Source organism: Microtus pennsylvanicus, chromosome 1 (assembly GCF_037038515.1).
Source record: "Microtus pennsylvanicus isolate mMicPen1 chromosome 1, mMicPen1.hap1, whole genome shotgun sequence".
NCBI classification, from domain to species: domain Eukaryota; kingdom Metazoa; phylum Chordata; class Mammalia; order Rodentia; family Cricetidae; genus Microtus; species Microtus pennsylvanicus.
In genome coordinates, this window is record NC_134579.1 from 88,131,231 (window position 1) to 88,153,533 (window position 22,303).

General features: G+C 37.7%; 1 protein-coding gene across 5 annotated transcripts in view; it reads right to left on the reverse strand.

The window, feature by feature from the left end:
* The window catches only part of Pan3 (poly(A) specific ribonuclease subunit PAN3), a 115,004-nt gene that overhangs the window by 79,163 nt on the left and 13,538 nt on the right, over nucleotides 1-22,303 (reverse strand). For 3 of the 5 annotated variants that reach the window (XM_075972067.1, XM_075972057.1, XM_075972075.1), the window contains exons 2-4: nucleotides 18,068-18,189; nucleotides 15,948-16,014; nucleotides 14,265-14,335 (exon numbers count right to left, since the gene is read on the reverse strand). In XM_075972067.1, the coding sequence (XP_075828182.1) occupies nucleotides 14,265-14,335; nucleotides 15,948-16,014; nucleotides 18,068-18,189 (260 nt within the window). Of the gene's footprint in view, nucleotides 1-2,106; nucleotides 2,269-14,264; nucleotides 14,336-15,947; nucleotides 16,015-18,067; nucleotides 18,190-22,303 lie in introns of all 5 variants that reach the window. The other 2 variants (XM_075972048.1, XM_075972039.1) reach the window with 1 other exon arrangement.

Sequence of the window (22,303 nt, forward strand, 5' to 3'; positions counted from 1 at the left end):
CAAATCTTTTCCTACAGATCTCAAAGACAAGAAAAAGTCACTTAAAACTATATAAGCAGGCTGGAGAGGTGGCTCAGTGGTTAAGATCACTGCCTGCTCTTCTGGAGGTCCTGAATTCAATTCCCAGCAATCACATGGTGGCTCACAACCATCTGTAATGAGATCTGGCGCCCTCTTCTGGCATGCAGGCATACATGGAGAAAGAATGTTGTATACATAATAAGTAAATAAAATCTTTAAAAAGAAAACTATATTAGCATTTATAATTAACATAGGCAAAACCTTCCAACAAAATTTAAAATATATGTGACTACCTGGCTGGCTGTTTGGTTAGTTTTCTATGAAGTTTCAGTCAGGGAAAATATCACATTTTGCAATATTATTTTGAATAATTTATTCTTATGCTTAAGTCAACAGAACTAGTGCTGCAGTATTAATATTACAAAGTAAAAATAGTGTAGGACCAAGTTTAAAATAGAAATTAAAGTTATTAGCTTTGTAATATCTTTTTATTATTTATTTTGTTTGGTTGGTCTTTTTTTTTTTTTGTTTTGGACGGGGTTTCTCTGTAGCTTTGGACTTTCCTGGAACTCGCACTGTAGATCAGGCTCGCCTTGAACTCAAAGATCCACTTGTCTCAGATTCCCAAATGCTGGGATTAAAGGTATGGGTCACCACCACTCAGCATAGTATCTTTTTATGTACACCATATGAATTGGAGTTAAGAATCTATTTTAAGTACTAACCCATCCAAAAATTGGGAGGAAAAACAAATCTCTACCTAAACTGAAGTTATAATTAGTAGCACCATCCATATCATATAATAACTCCCAATTTTTAAGAATGAAAATATAACAATACCTTGAAATAAATGCAAATTATTTTGTTGGTTTGTCTAAGTCTTACACAAAAGTTGGTTCTTGACTTTAAAAAATCCTCTTAATTATTCTACATATTGCTATAATAGTCAAATTATAAGAACCATATAATAACATACTAATAAAGTTAGTGTCTTGACACAGCTTATATATGTAATTTTAACTTCCAATAAAAAAATGTACAAAAGAAAGGTTGAGGCAGGAGAAGCATGACTTCAGGTAAATTAAAGGTCAGCTTGGGCTACAAAGAAAGACCTTCTCAAAAAAGAAAAACAAGCAAGAAGGTACAAAGAAGAAAACAAATGAAGATTCCTATGTTTCAAATTCAAAGTGATATAACCACCAACAGCAAATATCCACAATGTAACTTTTCACAGTTAAGTTCCTGAGTGTCACAGCTTATTCAACAGTTTAATTAGTGCTGAGCACATGTAGACCAATGATAAAGCATAGATTCTGCATGTGTGAGGACTTGGATTTGAGTCCCTAATACCCTAAATATTAATAAATATTAACAAAATGGAGAAGCTAATATAAAAACAAAGAAATGTAACTGGGCAGTTGTGGCACACACCTTTAATCCCAGGACTCAGGATGCAGAGATGGGCGGATCTCCTGTGAGTTAGAGGCCAGCCTGGTCTACAGAGCACAGGGCTAAACAGAGAAACCCTGTCTCAGGAAAAACAAAAAGGGAAAATAGGGCTGACAAGATGGCGCGGTGGATTAAGGTACTTGATGACAAGCCTAACGACCTGAATTTGATTCCTGGTTCCATATGGTGAGCTCTACAGTTTATCCTCTGACCTATACAGGTGCCCCAAGGCACACATATGACCAGACATGAACACACATGCAGCACACATACATTAATGCAAAAAATGGGAAAGGAGGAGAGGCCTTAAGCCTTCCCAAGCAGAAAAAGTAAAAGAGCCAAACAAATATCATCTGTGAGGCAAATGTAGTGACGCATGCCTTTAGTCCCAGTGTTAAAGAGGCAGAGGCCAGCCTGGTCTGCACTGTGACTTCCAGGACATGACCCTGTCTCAAAAAAGACCATCTGTAATAGCTAGCTAATAGGCTACTAACCTTGCTTTAGTTTTAGAAAAAGTTTTATTGACTTAAAGTACATCAGATAGGCTATCCAATCTTTTCATATCCACCAACCCAAAGATACAGAAAGAAAGCAAGAATGACTTTCAAAAAAATGTCTAATAAAAATTATTTTTACCTGTAAATTGTTTTCTGTGACTCTGTTCCACCAAACCATATTGATGGGTACTCCTGATTTACACCTGTCAGCAAGGCAGCCAATAGGGTTCTTTGCTTTTCGTGCCTTTGATCCCATCGGAACTAGCCTCTCCTCCAGCATCCCCAGGCGACACTTCCTTGGCTAGGAGAAAGAAGGAAAGAAACCGAGCCACTCCTAACATCCCCACACTAATCTAAACTAAATCTAATGAAAATATAGGAGATGTTAGGAAGGTTGGATAGAAAACAAGTAAAATCTTTAGGAATCTTTTCTAAGTTCATAACCACCCACAATCTCCCACCCCCACCAGATCTCTCTAGAATCCACACAAAGTACTCATGGTATGAACAATGTTACATAAACAACCAATGCTGTAGAGAATTAAAATCTGAATTTAAAATTTTATGAATAGAAATTAAACTAGGTGAATGAATGCTTATATAAACTTCCTAATGAACTTACTTATTCTCAATGCAAAATGGGAAAAAAAAATTTCAGAAGAAGAAAATAGTAAATAATTCTCAACTCTTTCCTTCAGTAACTCATCTCACTATCTTATTTCCCAGCTGAAAAAAAGCAACTGATTGCTAAGGGATGATTTTTTAAAAAATCATTTTAATTATGTGTATGATAGGCTGAAGTATGGCAGTTATTCTAGAATAGGCAAAGCAAAGTACTCAAAGAACAAAAATATAGACTAAAGTTTAAAAAAGTGAACAGCACAATAACAACATAAACTTCAATGGTCTTTTAAATTGAGGTAACTTGAACAGCTAAATAAATTGTGCAACAAAATAGCAAATTTATGTTAACATACTAATAAAGTTAGCAAGCCATCCTCACAGCAGCATGTAGGGCTGTGTAGTATACACACATGTCCATGTGTGTCCCCTTCAGGAAATAAACTTATAGATGCTTGACTGCAGTTGGGGTGTAAAATAAATCAATAAATTTAATTAACAAAATTAAATAAGATCCACACTTAATTTTATTGCTATATCCTGAGATGCAATAAGAGTACTAAAAATCATTAGAGTATATATCAAGGTATTTTTTAAGTCTAGTATAAAGAGAGCAGCACATTTTGCTATGCATGGTAGTGCAAAAGTCTGTAACCCCAGCGTTTGAGAAGCTGAAGTAAGAGAATCCTTAATCTTGGGCCAGCCCAAACTATACTGCAAGATACAACCAGGCGGTGGTAGCACAGGTGCCTTTAATCCCAGCACTCGGGAGGCAGAGGCAGGAGGATCTCTGAGTTTGAGGCCAGCCTGGTCTACAAGAGCTAGTTCCGGGACAGGCTCCAAAGCTACAGAGAAACCCTGTCTCGAAAAACAAAACAAACAAACAAACAAAAAGATGGAGAGTTGGTTCAGTGGTTAAGTTGCAAAGGACCCAGGTTCAACCTCCAGTACCCATCTGCCACCTTAATACCACTTGTAACTAACTCTAGTCCCAAGGGATTTGACTCCTTCTGACTTCTACAGTCACCAAACCACAAGTATCGTGCACATACATACATGCATGTAAACCACTCATACACATAAAATATGCTTAAAATTTTAAAGGACAGGGGCTGGAGAGATGGCTCAGCAGTTAAGAGCACGGCCTGCTCTTCCAGAGGTTCTGAGTTCAATTCCCAGCAACCACAAGGTAGCTCACAACCATCTGTAATGAGATGTGACATCCTCTTCTAGCCTGCAGGCATACATGCAGACAGAACACATAAAAAATTAAAGGACGTAGTAGAATCAATAATTTAAGAAAACACACAACTTCTAAATTTCAAAACCCTAATAATACCTATAGAAAAATTAATTTATCTAACATAGTTCTCCTCTCCTTAAGACGCCTATACTAATACTGTCTTTAAGGAGAATAAAAATAATTAAACTTGAATCAAGAAAGAGACTTCATTTACCTACCTACCTAATAATCTGAACAGTGAATGAGGCTCATGAAGCTAAGGTGGCACCAGCTCTATACAGCTCAGGGCTCACACAGTCTCCCTGCATTTCTAAATCAGAGAGAAGGTCTCTGGACAGGAATACTCTATATGCTTTGTGGCTCATGCCACAATCACATTTTAAGTGGAGCAATTTTAAACCAAATTGTTAGCAACTTAACTCCTTAGAAAAAGTTAAGATTAAACTCATACATTTTTGTGTTCAAGTAATTAACTGTAAGGCTTTGATATATAGTACAAATAACAGCCTTAATTAAGCATGTACTATTTTTAAAATTTGTATTTTAAAAATTACTGGGTTATAAATTCTACCTCTTCAAAAATGCTAAAATATCAAAGGCCAATTAAAATCATAATAGGGCAAAAGGAGATGGTTTATTGCTTTCCCAAAGAATCTGGGTTCAGTTCTCAGCACCCACAACCTATGTAGCTCTAGTTCCCGGGCATCTGATCCCATCTCTGGGCTCCACAAGGACACACATAGTGAGACATACATGCAGGCAGAACACTCATACACATAAGCAAAAAGCTTTAAAATTAAAATCATAGCTGGCCAAAACACTTCTACAAAGTTACTTCAATTCTAGTCATATACTGAAATACAAAATATATATGTATATTACTTTAAATGGTCTACAGCAATTCAGATTTGTCAAATTCATTTTCTTTGACTCCGTTATAAATCAATGCAATTTATCGTCCATGTAGTACATTAATAACATAGAAAAAATTGTAATAGATCATCTTTACTCCCAAGAGTTCTCATAAGAATTGCTTCTTGGTTTTCCAAATAATTCTTACTTTTTTCCCTTTATTCCATACCTAGTGCCTACACCTAAGGAGGAGGAGTTCTCTGAAGCTGAGCTGGAAACACAAAAGCTCTTCAATAAGCAACCAACAAGCTGCATGGTCCTGCAGACACTGAAAAGACCTAAAGTAGCAGCAGCATTTCAACTAACAGAAGCAGCTTGGTGTGGCAGCACATGCATTTAATCTCAGCACTTGGGAGGCCCTATCTTTAAGAAAAAAAAAAAATTTAAAAACAAAGTAAGAGAAACAAAATACAAATTCACAATGCAAAATGACATTCAAAAAAAGAAATGGCAGCAACACAAAACATGAAGATATAGCGGGGGGGGGCAGTATACAGAAAAAGAAAGAAGATTGTATCTGTGAGCTAATTTCTAAGTCAGCTGGGCTATTTCAAGAAAAATTTCCAATTGAACATCTGAGGAAGGACTTTGTATTAGGGACTGTTGTTGGTGCTTAGAATACATTGACAAGCATGCACCCTTTCCTGGAACAGAAGTTATATTCTAGGAGGCTATACAAATACAAAGGCAAAGTGTAACTCACTGACACAATACAGTAGTGCACACATAACTAAGATACCGTGATAGCAGAGGCCACATGGGAGGCAAGTGCTTGAGCAGACTTTTAAGGCAGAGTAAGTGTGCCAAATGAGGGGGTGGGGAAAGAGAGATGGTGTGTAGGGTAGGTGAGACTATGTTTGAAGGAGGAAGTGGAAGCCTAGGAAAAATGCACCTGTAAACCAAAGCACAGATGCATAGAGTTCATGCACCACTAGGTCACTAGAAGGTTAAGCTAAAGAGACAAGGATGAAGCTTGAAAGCAGTAACAAAACATTCATTGTATCATAACCTACAATAACCAATTTGAACCTTATTTGGCAAAAGGAAATGGTTTAGAAAAGAGTTGACAGGAGGGGATACATTTCAGAAAGGAAGTTCTACAGCAATCTGGACAAAGTGTAGGCATGAAACTGGAAGCCAGTGACAAATTAGTGGACTCTGACAGACTCAGGTCTAGGCCAAACTTTCTCAAATTCAGCACTGCACACTGGATAGACATTTTTAATGGGGGTGCCCCAAGTTCTACAAGATGGTTATTATACCTGTCTGCTACTACCAGATCCCAAAACAGCACTATCAATACAGTAACAACACAAAACTATCTTCAAGTGTTACCAAATGCCCTCTCCACATAGGATGCCACTGCCTCTAGCAAAGAACCAAGGCAGAAAACAGGGCAAATGTAATAAATTCAGAGTATAAAGGAACTGGAAGGTTAAGAACTATTGATTAGGTGAAAGAGGAAAGCTAGTCAAATGGATGATGAGGAAGAAGGAAACAAAATATTATGTAAAATCACTATGTATATAGTTTTCTGAGTTTTCCTTCAGCAGAAGCCAAAGACCCTCTCTCTTTCCCCTTACACCTTTCTAAAATCCTAACTTAGCAAGCACTGAAACTTGCAATTATTAAAAAAAAAAAAAAAGGAAAAAAGTCAATTCTTATGTTGATCCTGTTCCAAAATAGCCAGAGCAGTACCACTTTACTAATTATTATGCAATGGGGGCATTAATGTCCTCTAACAACCACCTTCCTCTGCCTCTCAGCAAGTCAATACCACAGCAGAGTCCCCACTGTCCTTGTCCTGGGACAAAACACCCAGCAGTGCCTATAAATTCCTGTTCTTTTCTCTTGCTCCCTCCCTCTCTAATATATATATATATATATTTAAACCTGGAGTCTCATTATTTCTTATAAAAATGACTGATTTTAATAGTTCACAAAACTTAATACTATCAAGCCCATAAGGCAGTAATAGCTGAATAGTGTTTTTTTTCAGCATTTACTTTTTTTTTAAGTTTTTCAATTTTTTTTTTTTTTTAAGATTTTTCAAGACATGGTTTCTCTGTAGTTTTTGGTGCCTGTCCTGCAACTAGCTCTGTTTATTATTTGTTTGTTTTTTTGTTTATTTATTGAAGATTTCTGTTTCTTCCCCGCCACCGCCTCCTATTTCCCTCCCCCTCCCCCAGTCAAGTCAGAGCAAAAGTTTTTAAGGGGAAAAGATTCAAAATATATTCTAGAGTAGAAGTGTAACAAATGTGGAGCTTTGGAAGCATCTTGTTACAGTTGGAGGGTAGCTCGGTGGAATCACAACTTGCCTAGCATCCCCAAGGAAGGCCCTGGGTATCCATCCCTATCACCATGAGAGATATTTTTTAAAAACTTACTCTGACACAGTCAATTAAGAGTTAGGCTAAGATTGAATTTCTACAAAGTACCAAAACTTGCCAGGCACTGCTCATCTACAGACCACACTTGAGGATCCAACATTCTCAAGAGTCAAAACCTAGATGAGAACCCATTAGTGACACACACCGGAACAGGAGACACCCTCAGAACTGAAAAACTGTGAAGCTTTCAGTTGTTTTGAACCTTGACTTAGAATTCAGAACCTTCAAAGCTTCTACTCAGAGTACTGCCCCACATTTTACAAAATCTTTTCTTCTAAGGATTTCACCTCTAAGATGTGAACTGAAGGACATTCTCTAAACCCTATCAAGACAGGTAAGTCTCTAGACTCAGGCACTGTTGTTTGGGGTAGTTAGGGGAGGAGGGGGAGGATGCTGCTTTTTGAGACAGGGTCTGTGTAGCCTTGACTCTGAATCACTGCTTAGCTGAGGGCAACCTTGAACTCCTGCTACACGGCAGCACTTATAAGAAAAATTCACTCACTCACTCAATGAATTCATTCATTAGCCTTTCTAGCCTTAGAAATAAATGACCATTAAGATCTGTTCCTTTTTCAAGAACATTTAGAATCTAGAAGGAACGACGTAAAACAGTCACCTGTGTAGATAAAAACTAGCAACAGACCAGTACTTATAGCACTGGGTCTTTGGTGACCACAAAGCTCTACACTAACGACAGACCAGAAAAATGACACCACTAATGTCATCACTGATGACAGACCAGAGAAAACAAGATGTTATCCCCAAAGTGTTTCCCTTACCTCAAACCACTCTGAATATCAAATTTAGAAGCAAAGACTTCCATTATTACTACTGTGAAACAATAATTAAAACAGCATATGCTCAAAAAAGCAAAAAGTAATGAATACATAGGAAAATTAATACACATGCACACACCTTCAACTGATGTTCACTGACAGTCCAAATTCACCATCTTCTATAGTTAACAATCATGCACCCGCAATTGAATGTAAAGTTCATCAACCAGAAAGAAGCATGCCTTTCTTCCACAACCTTCTCTAACTCCAGAAGGTGATCCCTTGATTAACTTAATGTTCTGGCTACTTCAGTGTATCTTTACTTATAGAAAATAAATAATTACAATTCCATTAATGATCAGCAATTTAATTCACTGGAGTACAAACAGGCTGCTATAACTAATTAAACACACTTGATTTCTTTTTCTCTTTTCCATTTTTTGGGGTGACAGTTTTGCTACACAACCCTTGGGTAGCTTAGAGCTCTCTATGTAGACCACACTGGCTTTCAATTTGAGGCAATTCTCCTGCCTCTGCCTTTGCGATACTGGGATTATATATAGGCATGGGGAACATACTGGAGGTCACGGGTTTCAATACATCCATTTCTATGTTGTGCTGGGATCAAAATCAGGTGTGCTCAGGTTTGATGTAGCAAACAATTTATACACTGAGGCAACTCCCCAGACCCTTGTTTTGTTTTTGTGAGGTACAGTCTGAGGGAACGGAAGCTAGCCTAGAATTCCTGATCCTCCGTATGAACCACCATATCTGGTTTATGCAGTGCTGGGGATCAGATCAAACCCAAGCATCATATATGGGAGGCAAGGACTCTACCAACCAAGCTACTTCCCCAGCTCAACTTTTAATTTAACTTGTATGTTGTACTTGCTTAGTTGAATGTTTAAAAAGAAGCACAGTATCTCCAAAACTGTTCCTACTATGATTTGAAATAGGTAATGAAAAATAATGCTACGTACTCAGAAATAGACTAAGTCTTTAAAGTTTGCAGTATAAAGGCTGCAGAATCGTAAGCTATCAAAGACCATAATAACTACTTAACAAGCACATGTCACCATGCCAAACACTTGACATTCATTAATGTGTTTAATATACACATTCCTATAAAGCTAATGCCCATCATTACATCAACTTTATGGTTTCAAAACAAATCTTAAAAGAGGTTACTTTCCTACACTCTCACCACTAACAAGGTTGGGTTCCAAAGCCCGTTCTCTTAATTACAGTACCCTGTCTCCAGAGAGACCTATTCCATACCTTCAAGTATCACAGTCTTAATGTCATTTAGTTAAACCTGAAACAATCTCTTTTAATCTTACCAGCATGAAGGAATCTGTAAGAAACAATGAGATGATAGTCAAAGAAATAAAGTCTAAAAGATTAACTCTCTTTTCAAAAATACAAGAAAAAATTAAGAAATGCAATTATCAAATTGGTGAACATAACATGGGTTGGCTAAAATCATCTTTACTAATTCATTCCTTCACACTCAGTTTCTTGAAAAACAGGGATGAATCAACAACAAGGTCCATTCTTGGTAACAGTTATAGTTCATAAATTCAATGATCATAGACGGGTATAGGAGTCAGACAGATATGTCATACTGATCTACTAGCTCTAAGATCCAAGGTAAAAGCATTCTGTATTTACTGAACTACTTGAACTACTGTTTTTCTGTTAAAAAAAAAATTAGCTAACTCAAAAATTGTAAGACTGGGTGATAAGTATGGCCGAGAGTACGTAGAAAGACACAAACCTCAATCGACTTGTTTGGTATGACGTTAAATTCCACACTACCACACACACTTAATCTCCAAAACAAAATGTTAGACTAGTTTTTTAAAATCAAGCAATCACGGATTTAAAGAAATCTTTCTTAGAATCAGGCCTAGTGGTGTACACCTTCAGTCACAACAGTTGGGAGGCAGAGGTAGGTGGATCAAGGCTGGCCTGGTCTACATAGTGAGTTCCAGGACAGTCAGAGCTATGTAGGAGAGACAGAGACAGAAAGACAGAAAGAGGGGGAGGGAGGGAGGGAGGGAGGGAGAAAATCCTTAGTTAAACAAAAATCTTTACTGCACAACCAACTGAAAAAAGTATTCATGAGAAAACAGGAAACACTGTATCATCAGGAAGCTGGTAATGGAGACAGTAGACAGCTGTTCTCAAGAGACTAGGCCAGGATGACCCACACTGGGCTCAAACAAGTAAATAATCAGGGACAACAGTGCCAGTGAATTGCTCTCTCAAGAAAATAACCCAGAAGATTCTTCTACCACCCACACTGCATCACAAACAAAACCACAGCAGGTGACTATGCCCCTGGATCCCGCTGCTCTCATCCTGACCAAGAGCAGAACAAAAGTTTCAGAAATATTGGTGTCGGGAATTTGACTTATTAAAGTCTGAAAAAATAGACAAAAATGGACGTTATCCCATTTAGGACTGAAACACACTAAAGTGAGTCAAAGATATGTAAATAGAGGGCACCTAATAATGTTTTTATTCTGATATAGAGAGAATGAATATAAGAGACCACCTAGTAAATAAAGGAGCAGACCATCACCCCGAGAGAGATAAAAGGAATCAAGAATATCAATCAGAAGACTCATCTGCCTGATTTCTACCAACCACATGTGGTAGTCCTGTACAAAAGACCACAGAGTGGCAAGAACCACATCAGAGCCTCAAACACTGCATGCATTCACACCTGTGCTCCTATATCTAATTTTAATAAAAGATATTGTTTTCAAAGGATTTGGGAACCCAAGGTTTACTGCTTGTCTGGATCACACCTAGTGACTTCATGCCAGTAACCAATTTTAACTGCACCTGCTAAGGTTGCCTTGTGTACTAATCTCTAGCATAGTAATTCTCATTTTTAATAAAATTCCAAAGTCACAGGTAGCATTTTACAGGGATTTAACTTTTCCATAGATTATGAAATAAGAATTTAATTCTTCTAACATCTATCTTGCCCAAGATTACACAAATTTCTTATTATAACCTTTCAATCTATATACATTCTTAATGAGAAAATAAGTGAAAAACACCAATGCTTCTCAAGCATAAATAAAAGAAACATTTAAAACCCCTTCTATCATGGCTGTGCTTTGCATAAAATTAAACTGAATTGCAAGAAAAATAACTGTATTTGATGCCACAGTATTATCAGTTGCTACAGGTGTTTTGAAACTCTACAGCTGGCTATGGTCCCTGTGGTTCTATTGTAACGACCAAAGGCATATGCTCAGATGTGGAATGTTCAGAAATCTTCTCACATCTCTAATGACAATTAGATGATGACTATGAACTGTTTTATACTATTTTCATACCATATTTTAACACTTCAGTAAGCCCATAAACATAGTAGTAAGATGGTCTGTTTATATGTGAATGACAGGAGTTTCCTGAGGCTCCTTCCTAATTGTGGGTAACTTCTACCTAGATAGTTTGAGTTTCTCCACAGTCTTTGCCATCAATCATCTTTTCCTTATATGTTCTCGTGGATCTAGCGAATCACTGCTACTTTGCAATCATCAAATACCTAAGCAAGTACTCATTAATATGTTCACATATAGTAAAAACAAGTGACTGTTTGGATCGGTCCACCTGCAATTTTGGGGAAGTTACTTACCTTACAGGCTATGACATGGTAGTGAATGTCCTACTATCTGTTCTCTGACATTATTTTGAAGTATCAATAAGTAATCATGCTACCCTACTTAAATAAGCATTGAGTTTAATTAAACAATTACATATAGCTTGTATTTATTTCCATGGAATCATATCACGAAACTAACATAAATTACAACAAAAAAAGAGGTACCCTTGACTGCCCACACACTATGCATTACTCCCACTGCCAAAGAATTCATAAAACAAAGATTTTTTTTAAAAAAAACCTTTCTGAGCAACCATTAACATTTAAAAACACAATACATACCCACATAAAGAGCACACACATGCTACCTCAATCTACTGGACGAAGCCCACGTGTCCCTCTACCACACATTATGTTAACTGTCAACAGCAGCAATGAGGACTCTGCAGTCAGATCCTAACACTTTCAATTTATAGACAGGGAAGTTTTTGAGAAATAAAGGACAAGACAACAACTGTTTAGGATATGCCTATCATTTCATGAATGGGAAAACTATATATAGTCTAGAATGATGGTAGAAGGTCACAGGGTTGGAGATCCAGGAACTTCTAGATACACAGTAAAGCATTTCCTTGAATTATTACTCTGCTTCTACTAAACTATATTCTACTACTGGAGGCCAGACAGGGCATCTGTGATTCTAGGTCTCAGGAGGCATAAGGAGGATCATTGTATATCCAAGGCCAGTCTGGGCTACAAAGCACTGAAATAACATGCCAATAATTCCTTTTATTGTTTTCTTCTTTAAAAAAAAAAATGTTGTATTTTTCTCTTAAAATCCCCACTGATTTTTTTGGCTATTTTTCAAAACTATCTCTAAATGGTATACTTAAACTCTGTTTAAGATACAGCCAGTTAGTCAATGTTCACAGTAATGCTTTTAAATGTTCAATTACCATGCTAGTTCTACTTTTTACTCAGGTATCAGAAACACCAGCTAACCTTTTTTTAAAAACTACAAGAAAGTCATTAGAAGGACCAGTAAGCTAAATGGAAGTCTTCTCCTTTTCTCTCAAGAGTTCTAGATAACTTGTTCCCAGGTTGTGGCCACTTTTCCACTTCCCTGCCATGAATTTTCAGTGCTACCTTTCATTACTGCCAACAAGTCTGCTTGTGTCCACCTCTACCACCTCTCACCAACCCATGAGAAAAGCGTATAAAGCAAAAACTCATTTCCCTTGGTGAAAACCATTAAAAGACCTTTAAAAATCAAACCCAAACAGTTTATCTATCAGGCCTAGCTGTTAAAAGCATTTCTAATCACCTTGTTTGAATTCAATTGTTAAGAAGGAAACAATATTAAGTGCACAAAGTGCTTGTGTGATAATAGGCCGCATCCCGAAAATGTTTTGCTTTGGAAACACCCACTCTAAGTTTTGTAAGTAACTTAGTGAGATATGACTGATGGACACAGTGTTATACATATTTCACACATGTGATTCATTAAACCTGGAAACAAGCTTAGTCATGAAGTCATCTCCACCACAGCCATCATGAACCTCACACTACACTCCCCTCTGTTCAGATACTTCCTCTTCAGTTCATTTTTTCTAAAGTTGGTATAACTTGGGGCCTTTCTCCCATTACTTAGAAAACAAGAATGCTTCAACTTCACATCCACCCAGAATGCACAGTTCTTATAACCTTGGCTACTGCTGGTCTTAACCAAATGACCAGATTCTCTTAGTGACTTCACATCAGCATGGTTCTAAGACCCAAAGTCACCAAACTATCCATTTCAGTCTGTCATACAATCAGTCCTTATACAATTCTTTTTTTTTTTTTTTTTTTTTTTTTTTTTTTTTTTTTTTTTTTTTGGTTTTTCGAGACAGGGTTTCTCTGTGGCTTTGGAGCCTGTCCTGGAACTAGCTCTTGTAGACCAGGCTAGGCTGGTCTTGAACTCACAGAGATCCGCCTGCCTCTGCCTCCCAAGTGCTGGGATTAAAGGTGTGCGCCACCACCGCCCGGCTCCTTATACAATTCTATAATGGTCTATAGCCTCAATTCTAAATTATATCAAATTAAATCAGATTTTTAAAATGAACATATTCTAAAGGTTAAACATGGTGGCACATACTTATAATTGGGAAACTGAGGCAGGAGTGTTACGAATTCAAAGCCAGCTTCAGTGACCTAGTAAAACTGTGTTGTCAGTGCCCCCAGAAAAAAACAAAATAACAAGAAGCCCACATAGTTTTAATTACAAGTTAGTTTTAAATAGTTGGGTCAATTATGAAAAGTTATAAATCTTAGGATAGAACAAGTTAGAGATCTTCAAGTCAAAAAATAAAGCTAAAATATGGTGAAAATGCCTACACTGGGTCATATTAACAGCAACAGAATATATTTAGGAAAAGAACAAAAAGCAAGAAGGATTTCATCCTATTGCATCCTATTGCATAAAAGTTTTCATCCCACGCATACAGATCAAATAAAATTCCACATATAAGAAACAAGGTATCATGCCAGCACTAGGGAGGCAGGAGAACCATCTCAAATACAAGGCCAGCCTGGGTTATTTAAGATCCCAGCTCAAAAAGCCAAAAGTAATGAGAGAAAGCAAAGCGATGAGGAAAAACTTAAGTAAAGGCAAGAAAAGCACTCAAAATAAAAGGTCTTATTCCCACTTAAATTGCATTTAATTTCACTGGAATTTCAATTTTCACCTACCTTCCTTCTCTGGGAGATGTTGAGGGCACCGAAGTCATTAAACAAGGATGAAGCAGGTGAAGTCAAAGGATCTGGAAAGCAAGTCACACAGGTTTCCAACAACTCAGGGAACAAGCAAGGCTAAGACATGTCAACCTGGCAGAGCCACGACAGCATCAAGTTCAGTGCTCACGCACCTGCACGTTCAATGTACCAGATAAAAACTGGTAACTACTTCATTCAGCCTATACTGCTGTCTACCCAGTCAGTAGGTATCTCTATGTAAAAATGCATAGGCTTGATTAAAACAAGAAGAAACATAAAATACAATAGGTAAGTTGTGAAGGAGGGAAGTCTAGTTGTAGTAAACACTTGTGCTAAGAACAAGTACTGGGGATAAAGAGTCAGGGCCAGAGAGATCCAGGTTCACATTAAACATTAAGGCCTTCAAACCTTCCACTTTACAGACTAATCCACAGTTCTGACATCCTTGTTAAAGTATTTATTTGAATGATGGAAATACTAAAAGTTTAAAATATAAACAGAATCCAAAGGTTTTACAGATCCAAAGTGTCATTACTCTTTAAACATTACAACTCTGAATTGTTTCCCACTTTACACACCACAAGACACAAGTCATGGAACTTTAGTACTTCATCTTCACTTCTGAACATCAATAAATCTTGTATTTTTAAATCTTATTATGTGTGAGATCGTAAAAGCCTATATTAAATGTCCTCCCTTAAAAGAGCTCTAATATTCCTTAAAACACAGTACACAAATTTTTGCTTAATTTCTCTGCCTTCTTTTAGCTGGGACTTTGTAGTAGAAGGTCATTGGAGTTAAAATGATTCAATAAAAAATAACTAACAATGCAAAAGAAAAATGCTAATAAATAGAAAGACAAGATGTTTTTATATAATACATAAAGTTAAGGCATTCAAAAGGGCATGATTTATTATGTATTACTTGTCACCTTGTATAGCATTTAAACAATACAAGAATACTAAAATATATAATACTTCAAAGTAGTTTCTAACATTAAATCTAACATTCAAATGTTACTTTTTCCTTCAGCACAAGCTTGAAATTCCTAAATAGTAATGGGAACTTTATATAATAAAGTATTACAGAAAATAGTCAAATTGCAAAATTTAATCATTATTAGTAGTTAACATTTTATATTTGATCTGATGTATTAGCATGCATGTTTATGCACTTTACCTTGCAACACTTCCTAAAATACAGGAAAAATCTGAAACTATTAAATAACAAGTTATTTAAATGCTCATGAATTTTAAAATAATTCCATTCCTAAGATATATCCAAAACAAATGATTCACAAACACAAGACAAAAAAATTTAAATTATTCACACATATAGTCCACTAAAGTCCCACTTCTTATAAAAGAAGTTTGTAAGCTACAAAAAATAAGCAACAAATTCACATTAATAAAGAAGTATCATGAACAGAATATTTAATGTAATCTTAATTAATCTATTTATTAATAAAAAGTATGTTACTCAAAATCTTCTTCATTAATTTTATTTTCTAATTAGTACCTGTTCGTAGTTTCTAAAAATTTCTACAATGATCATATTGCTTTTAGAATTACACACACAGGCGCACGCGCATACACAAGGCAGGCAGGCAGGCAGACAGGCACACACACACACATATGCACACACAGGATCAGATCTTACCATGGCCTGCATATGGCTTGGCACTGTCATTTAGAAGGCTTGGGGAGCTGCTACTACTAGTCATTCTCTGGAAAATAAAATAAGCACATGTGGCCATTGAGAAATACAAAATTAAAAGTATCCAACAGTAAAACTGACTGGTACAGCCTGCACCTTCCCCTTCCTTGTTAATGATGCAGAAACTGAGGAAGAAGTTGAATATCTTTCACAAACTAACCTTCGCTCCCACACACGTTACTACTATTGCTTAAATCACAACTCCTTGCATACAGACTCCTGGGAAGCACATCAATGCTTTCTTAATAGTCAGGTATTTTAAAGACAGGCCTGTTTTGAACTATAATTCTTTAACTTACTAGCATAGGCAAGACAACTGAATTTCCTGATCCGTAAGATATAAATTCCAATACCCATCCAAGAAGGTGGAAGCTGTATGAAGTCAGAACATGCTCTAACATCTCTCAATTTGTATTATTCTTCACACACCTTCAAAAGCTGGTACAATTAAGCTATCTCCTGTTTGCCAAACATATCCTCTGCTTTTCTTCCACCCAACTGTCTCTATGTCTATCCTAGAAGGACTTTGAAAGCAAAAAGTCCTAGATATGAAACTAATTCAGTCTCTGAAAAAGTAATCTAAGTTAGACTTTCTCAGCGTTAGCTTAAATCCTGTAATCCCAAACTTTAGTCAGTTGGCTTTTTATTCAGTTTCTGCATTATTATAAAGGGAATCTGGACAAGTTCTTAAGACAATTTTAGTATAAAATTATATATATGTATATATACATATATATGAATGAGACAGGCATGTAATACACATGGTGTAACCCTAGAACTGATGGGGCATTGTGAGGTAATCAGGAGTGCAAGGCCATCCATCCTTCGCTACGTAGCAAATTGTTGGCCAGCCAGACCCACATGAGATCCTGTCTCAAAAGAACTATACATAAATTGTTCACTTAAAAAAAAAAAGGAATTCAGGAATGGGTACAAAGTTCTTGCTCAGCCAAGAATAAAGACTTAAAATTCAACCTCCATCACACACATAAAAAGCTTAATGTAGTCCCAGCATTGTGGGATCAAGACAGGTGGATTCTGGATGCTCTGGCTGGCCAACCTAACGAAAACAACGAGCTTCTAGTTCAGTGAGAGATCTTGACTCAATGCAGTAAGGCAAACAACTGACATCCAGCTGTGCTCTCCACACGATCATGCATGGGTACACTTACCTGTGCCATGTACATACAATAAACATACATAAGGGAGAACTGACTGTGTTCATGACTGTGCACACTTGCTTAAACGCTTAAATTCAAATAACCCATTAGGAAGATAGCAACACTAAAATTAATTGAGTTAAAATCGTTAAAAAAGAACTGGCTTCTTAAGTCAGTCCAGCACTGAGTAGAAACCAAACACAGTGTTTTAGCATCATATTACAATAATGGGGATCAGCAGGGCAGCACAGAAGCAAGGAACAGCATGGCACCACTTTCACTATTATGGCAGTTTCCCAAAGAACATTAGTAATATCTTCAAGCTCATTCTAAACTCTACAAAATTCTTTTATATCTATCTACAAAATGTCCTCAGCATTGCACACAGTTATGACAAAGAGAAAAATCAGCTACAAAAAGCACAATGTGTTTAAAAATGTAAAAGCAATGTTAACACGACATCACTCAAGTACCATTGGCTTCATATTTAACAGCTTAAATGTAAATTCAGAAATGTGCTGTAGAATCTTCCTGATAGAAAGCAAGCTCAGGAAACTGCTAACAGTACTGCCAGCTGTCTGAGAAAGTTAACAAGATAACAAGATGTTTGGTGAGTAAAGATGAGTGATTTTGTCAAAACTGATAGCATATACACATATTTATCTAGTTAAATGTTTTTAAATTATACTACCAGCATTACCAACCTTAATACATGCAATCCATGTGGAAGAATATCTACCCTCTGCACACTCCATTGCCATCTCTTTCCAAACCCTACCTTGAAAGCACTCACTGGCTCCAACCCTACTTGTAACTTCCTGCATTCCACCCATCTCTCATCTCTTCAAGTCTCCCCTCCCACCCAAACCATTTAAGAAAGGAAGTCTCAGTCCACCAGAATACCTGCATCAAGGGATACTTTGTTTCTACAGGGCTTCCAAATCCATTGACTCCAATAAAGCTGGTGCTGAAATAGGAATCTGTGAGACTTGAGTCAGTTAAAGCACCTCCGTCTATTCCCGGAACTGAAAGAGAATGAAAAGGGAAGTATTTAGAATTATTTAAAAGGACAAAACACCGATTTTTCTTTTTTTGTTTCTAAGTAAGTTTAAAAGTCCCATAATCTGTCACTAGTTTGTGTGTTTGTTTACCAGGCCATAACCCAAGATAAAATTAAGGTTTATGTCTCTAAAACACTGTTTTAAAATGTTCATGTTGGCTACCCAGTCGGGGTTTTTTTTTGTTTTTTGGGGTTTTTTTTTTTGTTTGTTTGTTTATTTGGGTTGGGGGCAGGGGATATTTCAAGGTAAGATTTCTTGTGTAGCCCTGGTTGCTCCCTCTGTACACCAAGCTAGCTTGGAACTCAGAGATCTCCTGCTTCTGAGATTAAAGATGTACGCCACCACTATTGGACTAGAAATGGTATTTTTATACTAATCATCTAATAGACAATACACACAACATAAAAAAAAAATCTCATTTGTATTTCTAGCTTCCTAGTCAAGTTTCCTTCAATTTATGAAAAGAATAGAGACTACTAATCACAATCTCTGGAGTAATGTAAACAAGTTTTTCCAATCTGTTTCTCCTTCACAACCAATCTGAAACAGTCAGTCTTAGACTATATTAGAATTCAGAGAGAAACCGTAAAAGCCACAAGAGGCTGTAGTACTGGAATACTGGGAGCTCAGTGCTGACTTAAGGGAGAGGTTGAGAAAACAGTCAAACTAGCAATGCCACAAGTACTGGACAGGGTGTTTAAAAACCCTATCCTCAAGATTTGGCATACAAAATTTTCTACATGCCTTATGCTTTACACCAGGAACCAGAGCTGATTCAAGCAGCCACTGAGAAATTTATCAGCCCCCACCTAAAAACGCAAACTAAAAAAACTCACAAATGTCAGGGATACAGCTCAGTAGTAGAGTACCTGCCTAGCATGTAGGAAGCCCTGAACTCTATCCCCTGCTCTGTGCAAACCAAGCATGAGGGTGTATGCCTGTAATCTCAGAACTCCATCAGGGAGGAAGAGATGTGAGAATCAGAATTCAAGGTCTTCCTCTGCTACACAGTTAAGTTTGGCACCAACCTAGGACACACAAAACGCTGCCAGGAATGAATGAATGAATGAGTGAACGAATGAACGATGAACAAGCAAACAAACAGTGTCATGATGTGGGATTCCCCTCTGTATGCTGTGAATGCCACTGGTTAATAAAGAAGCTGCTTGGGAGGCCGGGCGGTGGTGGCGCACGCCTTTAATCCCAGCACTTGGGAGGCAGAGGCAGGTGGATCTCTGGGAGTTTGAGGCCAGCCTGGTCTATAAGAGCTAGTTCCGGAATGGGCACCAAAGCTACAGAGAAATATGACAGGGCAGAATTTTTAAAATTTCAAATTTGGCTCAGTGGTTAAGAGCACTTGTTGCTCTTGCAGAGGACCCAGTCAGTTCCCAGCACATACATGGTGACTCACAACCATCTGTAACTCCAGCTCTAGGGGATCCTGTAGATCCTAGCCCCTTCTGAACTTCTGTTTTTCATACATTACTTCATCTCAGATATTTTGTTAGAGTTGCAGAAGAACTAAAACAGAATTGGTACTCAGAAACAAGGTGTCAATAATATCAACAAAGGCTAAAAATGTGGAAGCAGCTTCAGCATAGGGTTAGCCATAAAAGGTGATTCTGGTAAGGGGTCAATGGAGATCCACAAGCAGAACTTGAATCATCTCACAGATACTTAAGAGGTAGTGATCAGAATGTTAAGAAAATATGAACAGAAGGCGGATGGCAAAATGTCTTATCAGGTTAAGAGCACTAGCAGAGGACTCAATTTTGGTTCTCAGCACCCATGTCAGACAGCTCACAACCCGCAGTAACTCCAGTTCCAGGGGAACCCAATGCCCTCTTCTGGCCTCCACAACAGCCACACACAGACACATGGCTAAAAATAATAATCTTAAAAGGAAATATAATAGTAGAGACTATTCTGCTGAGTTCTTAAGATGAAAATGTGAAACAAGGTACAGGAATAGGGATACAAGAACATCCTTATAAAGTGACAAAAGATGGACTACACCTGTGGTCCAGCGCCCAGAACTGGAACAGGAAGCTTACTGCAAGTTCCAGGCCAACCTGTACTACATAATAAGGCTGTCTCAAAAAATAAATAACATGACAAAAACCTGACTTAACTATGCCTGTGTCCTAATGTTTTCTGAACTCAAATTGAAGCAAAGAACTGCAGTGTTTGATGAACGTTGAAGATGCTAGATGGTTTATTTTAACTGCTCACAGGAAAACATTTAGAAACAATCTTAAGATGAAACATAAAATTATAAAGAGAAAAATTTTAAAAAGAAAAATTCTGTATCTGACAGATAATGAGAGAATATCAAGCAACCTTCAGTGCACCTTGAGGACATTCTGGTTATCTCCCAGTCTGCCACCCCTGTCACCTACAGGCAGTCATGACCTTGCTAACAGCTCACTCAGGGAACCAGAGATAACCAGGACTTCAGCTCTCCTTGCCGAGGGCCACCTCAAGTCTAAGCCTCCTTGCATTCTTATACTGTGTTCCTTGGCTGTTACTCCATCATGGCTAGAGTGAACCCAATTCAGCTACCACTGGGAAAGGAAAGGGACAACAGTAAACTGGGCAGCATCTTATAGTGCTAATTACAGAAGTATTGGGTACAGCAGTTTAATAGAGGCATGGGTGATGACCTACATTTCAAAGGGCATTTGTAAAACCTTAGGGTCCAGTCAGAAAACTGGACCATAAGAGAGTCTTCCATAAGAGTGGCCTACAGCACTGCATGTTAAAGTGTGACGGCAGAATCACCTTCAAGAAACCAGAACTGTACAGCCAGTAGCATGGAATATCAGCCTGAGGACACAGAGGTAGCAAATAGTCAATGATGTTCCCTGCTCCCAGGAAAATTTGGGAAACAGGTATCTCAGCAGCCTAGGGATTCAAACCCCTTTTACTAAGTCCTGAGGATAGAACATGAGGACGAGGATGATTCGCCAGCCTCTGTGGCTGTGTTGTGCTGGGTGCTACCCTAGTCCTTTTCTACAATGGAAATGTCTATCCTTTCCCACTCTACCAGTGGAGCTAGAGGTCAGTTTCAGAGAGAAGTTTGCCTGAAGATGAGTAACACCCTCAGCTCATCTGCATCAGATATGTTAAGATTCTTTGTGTGGTTTGTTTGTTTTTTGAGATAGGATTTCTTTGTGAAGCCCCAGCAGTCCTGGAGTAGCTCAGTTGACCAAGCTGACCCTGAACTTGAGAAGATCACCCACCTGCTTAGAGCTCCCTAGTGCTGGGATTAAAGGTGCAAGGCCACCACCACCACCAAGCTGTGTTACGATTCTTTACTTCAAGTCTTGGTTCTGGAATGTAGTCATTTTTAGAATTACTGGGACAGAATGAATGTGGTTTCCATATTAAAAGAACAGGGACTTTGGGGAGTCTAGGAGCAGAATGCTATGATCTGAGATGTGTTCACCCAAATTCATACATTGAAACAATGCTACAGTACTAAGAGGTGAGATTTTTAGATGATTAAGCATTATGAGTGGGATTCGCATCTATATAAAGTATTAGGGAACCGTCTGCCTTTTCTGTTTATGTGAAAGCACAAGGAAAAAAAACGAGCTCATGGTTAATATCAAACATACTCTTGCCTGGATCTTGAAATCTCCAGTCTCCAAAAGTATGAGACCCAGGTTGGTAGTAGAATACTAAGTACTAGTCCATCATGCCCTGGATCCTGCGTTAGAACTGACAGAGAGAAGAGATTGGAGCTAAAAAGCTTGCCCTATATTCCTGTTGTGATACGCCTGGCCTTTCTAGTCATGAGCTAAACATCATGGCAAAAAAAAAAGCATACAAAAGAAAACATACAAAACCAAGCATGTTGAAGAATGTAAATGCATAAGACACTTTACAAAAAAGTCCAGCAAAGCATGCCATGTAGCTTTCTTTCATCTGCAAATACTTCACAGATTATGACACTAATTAGGACTCATCCTAAGAGACGAGACCTGAATTCCTTAATCTGACATTATGAAGTCCTCAATAATCAAACAGTTATACCTTGGAAAACATCTGGTCTCAGCTCTGCCACTCACCAGCC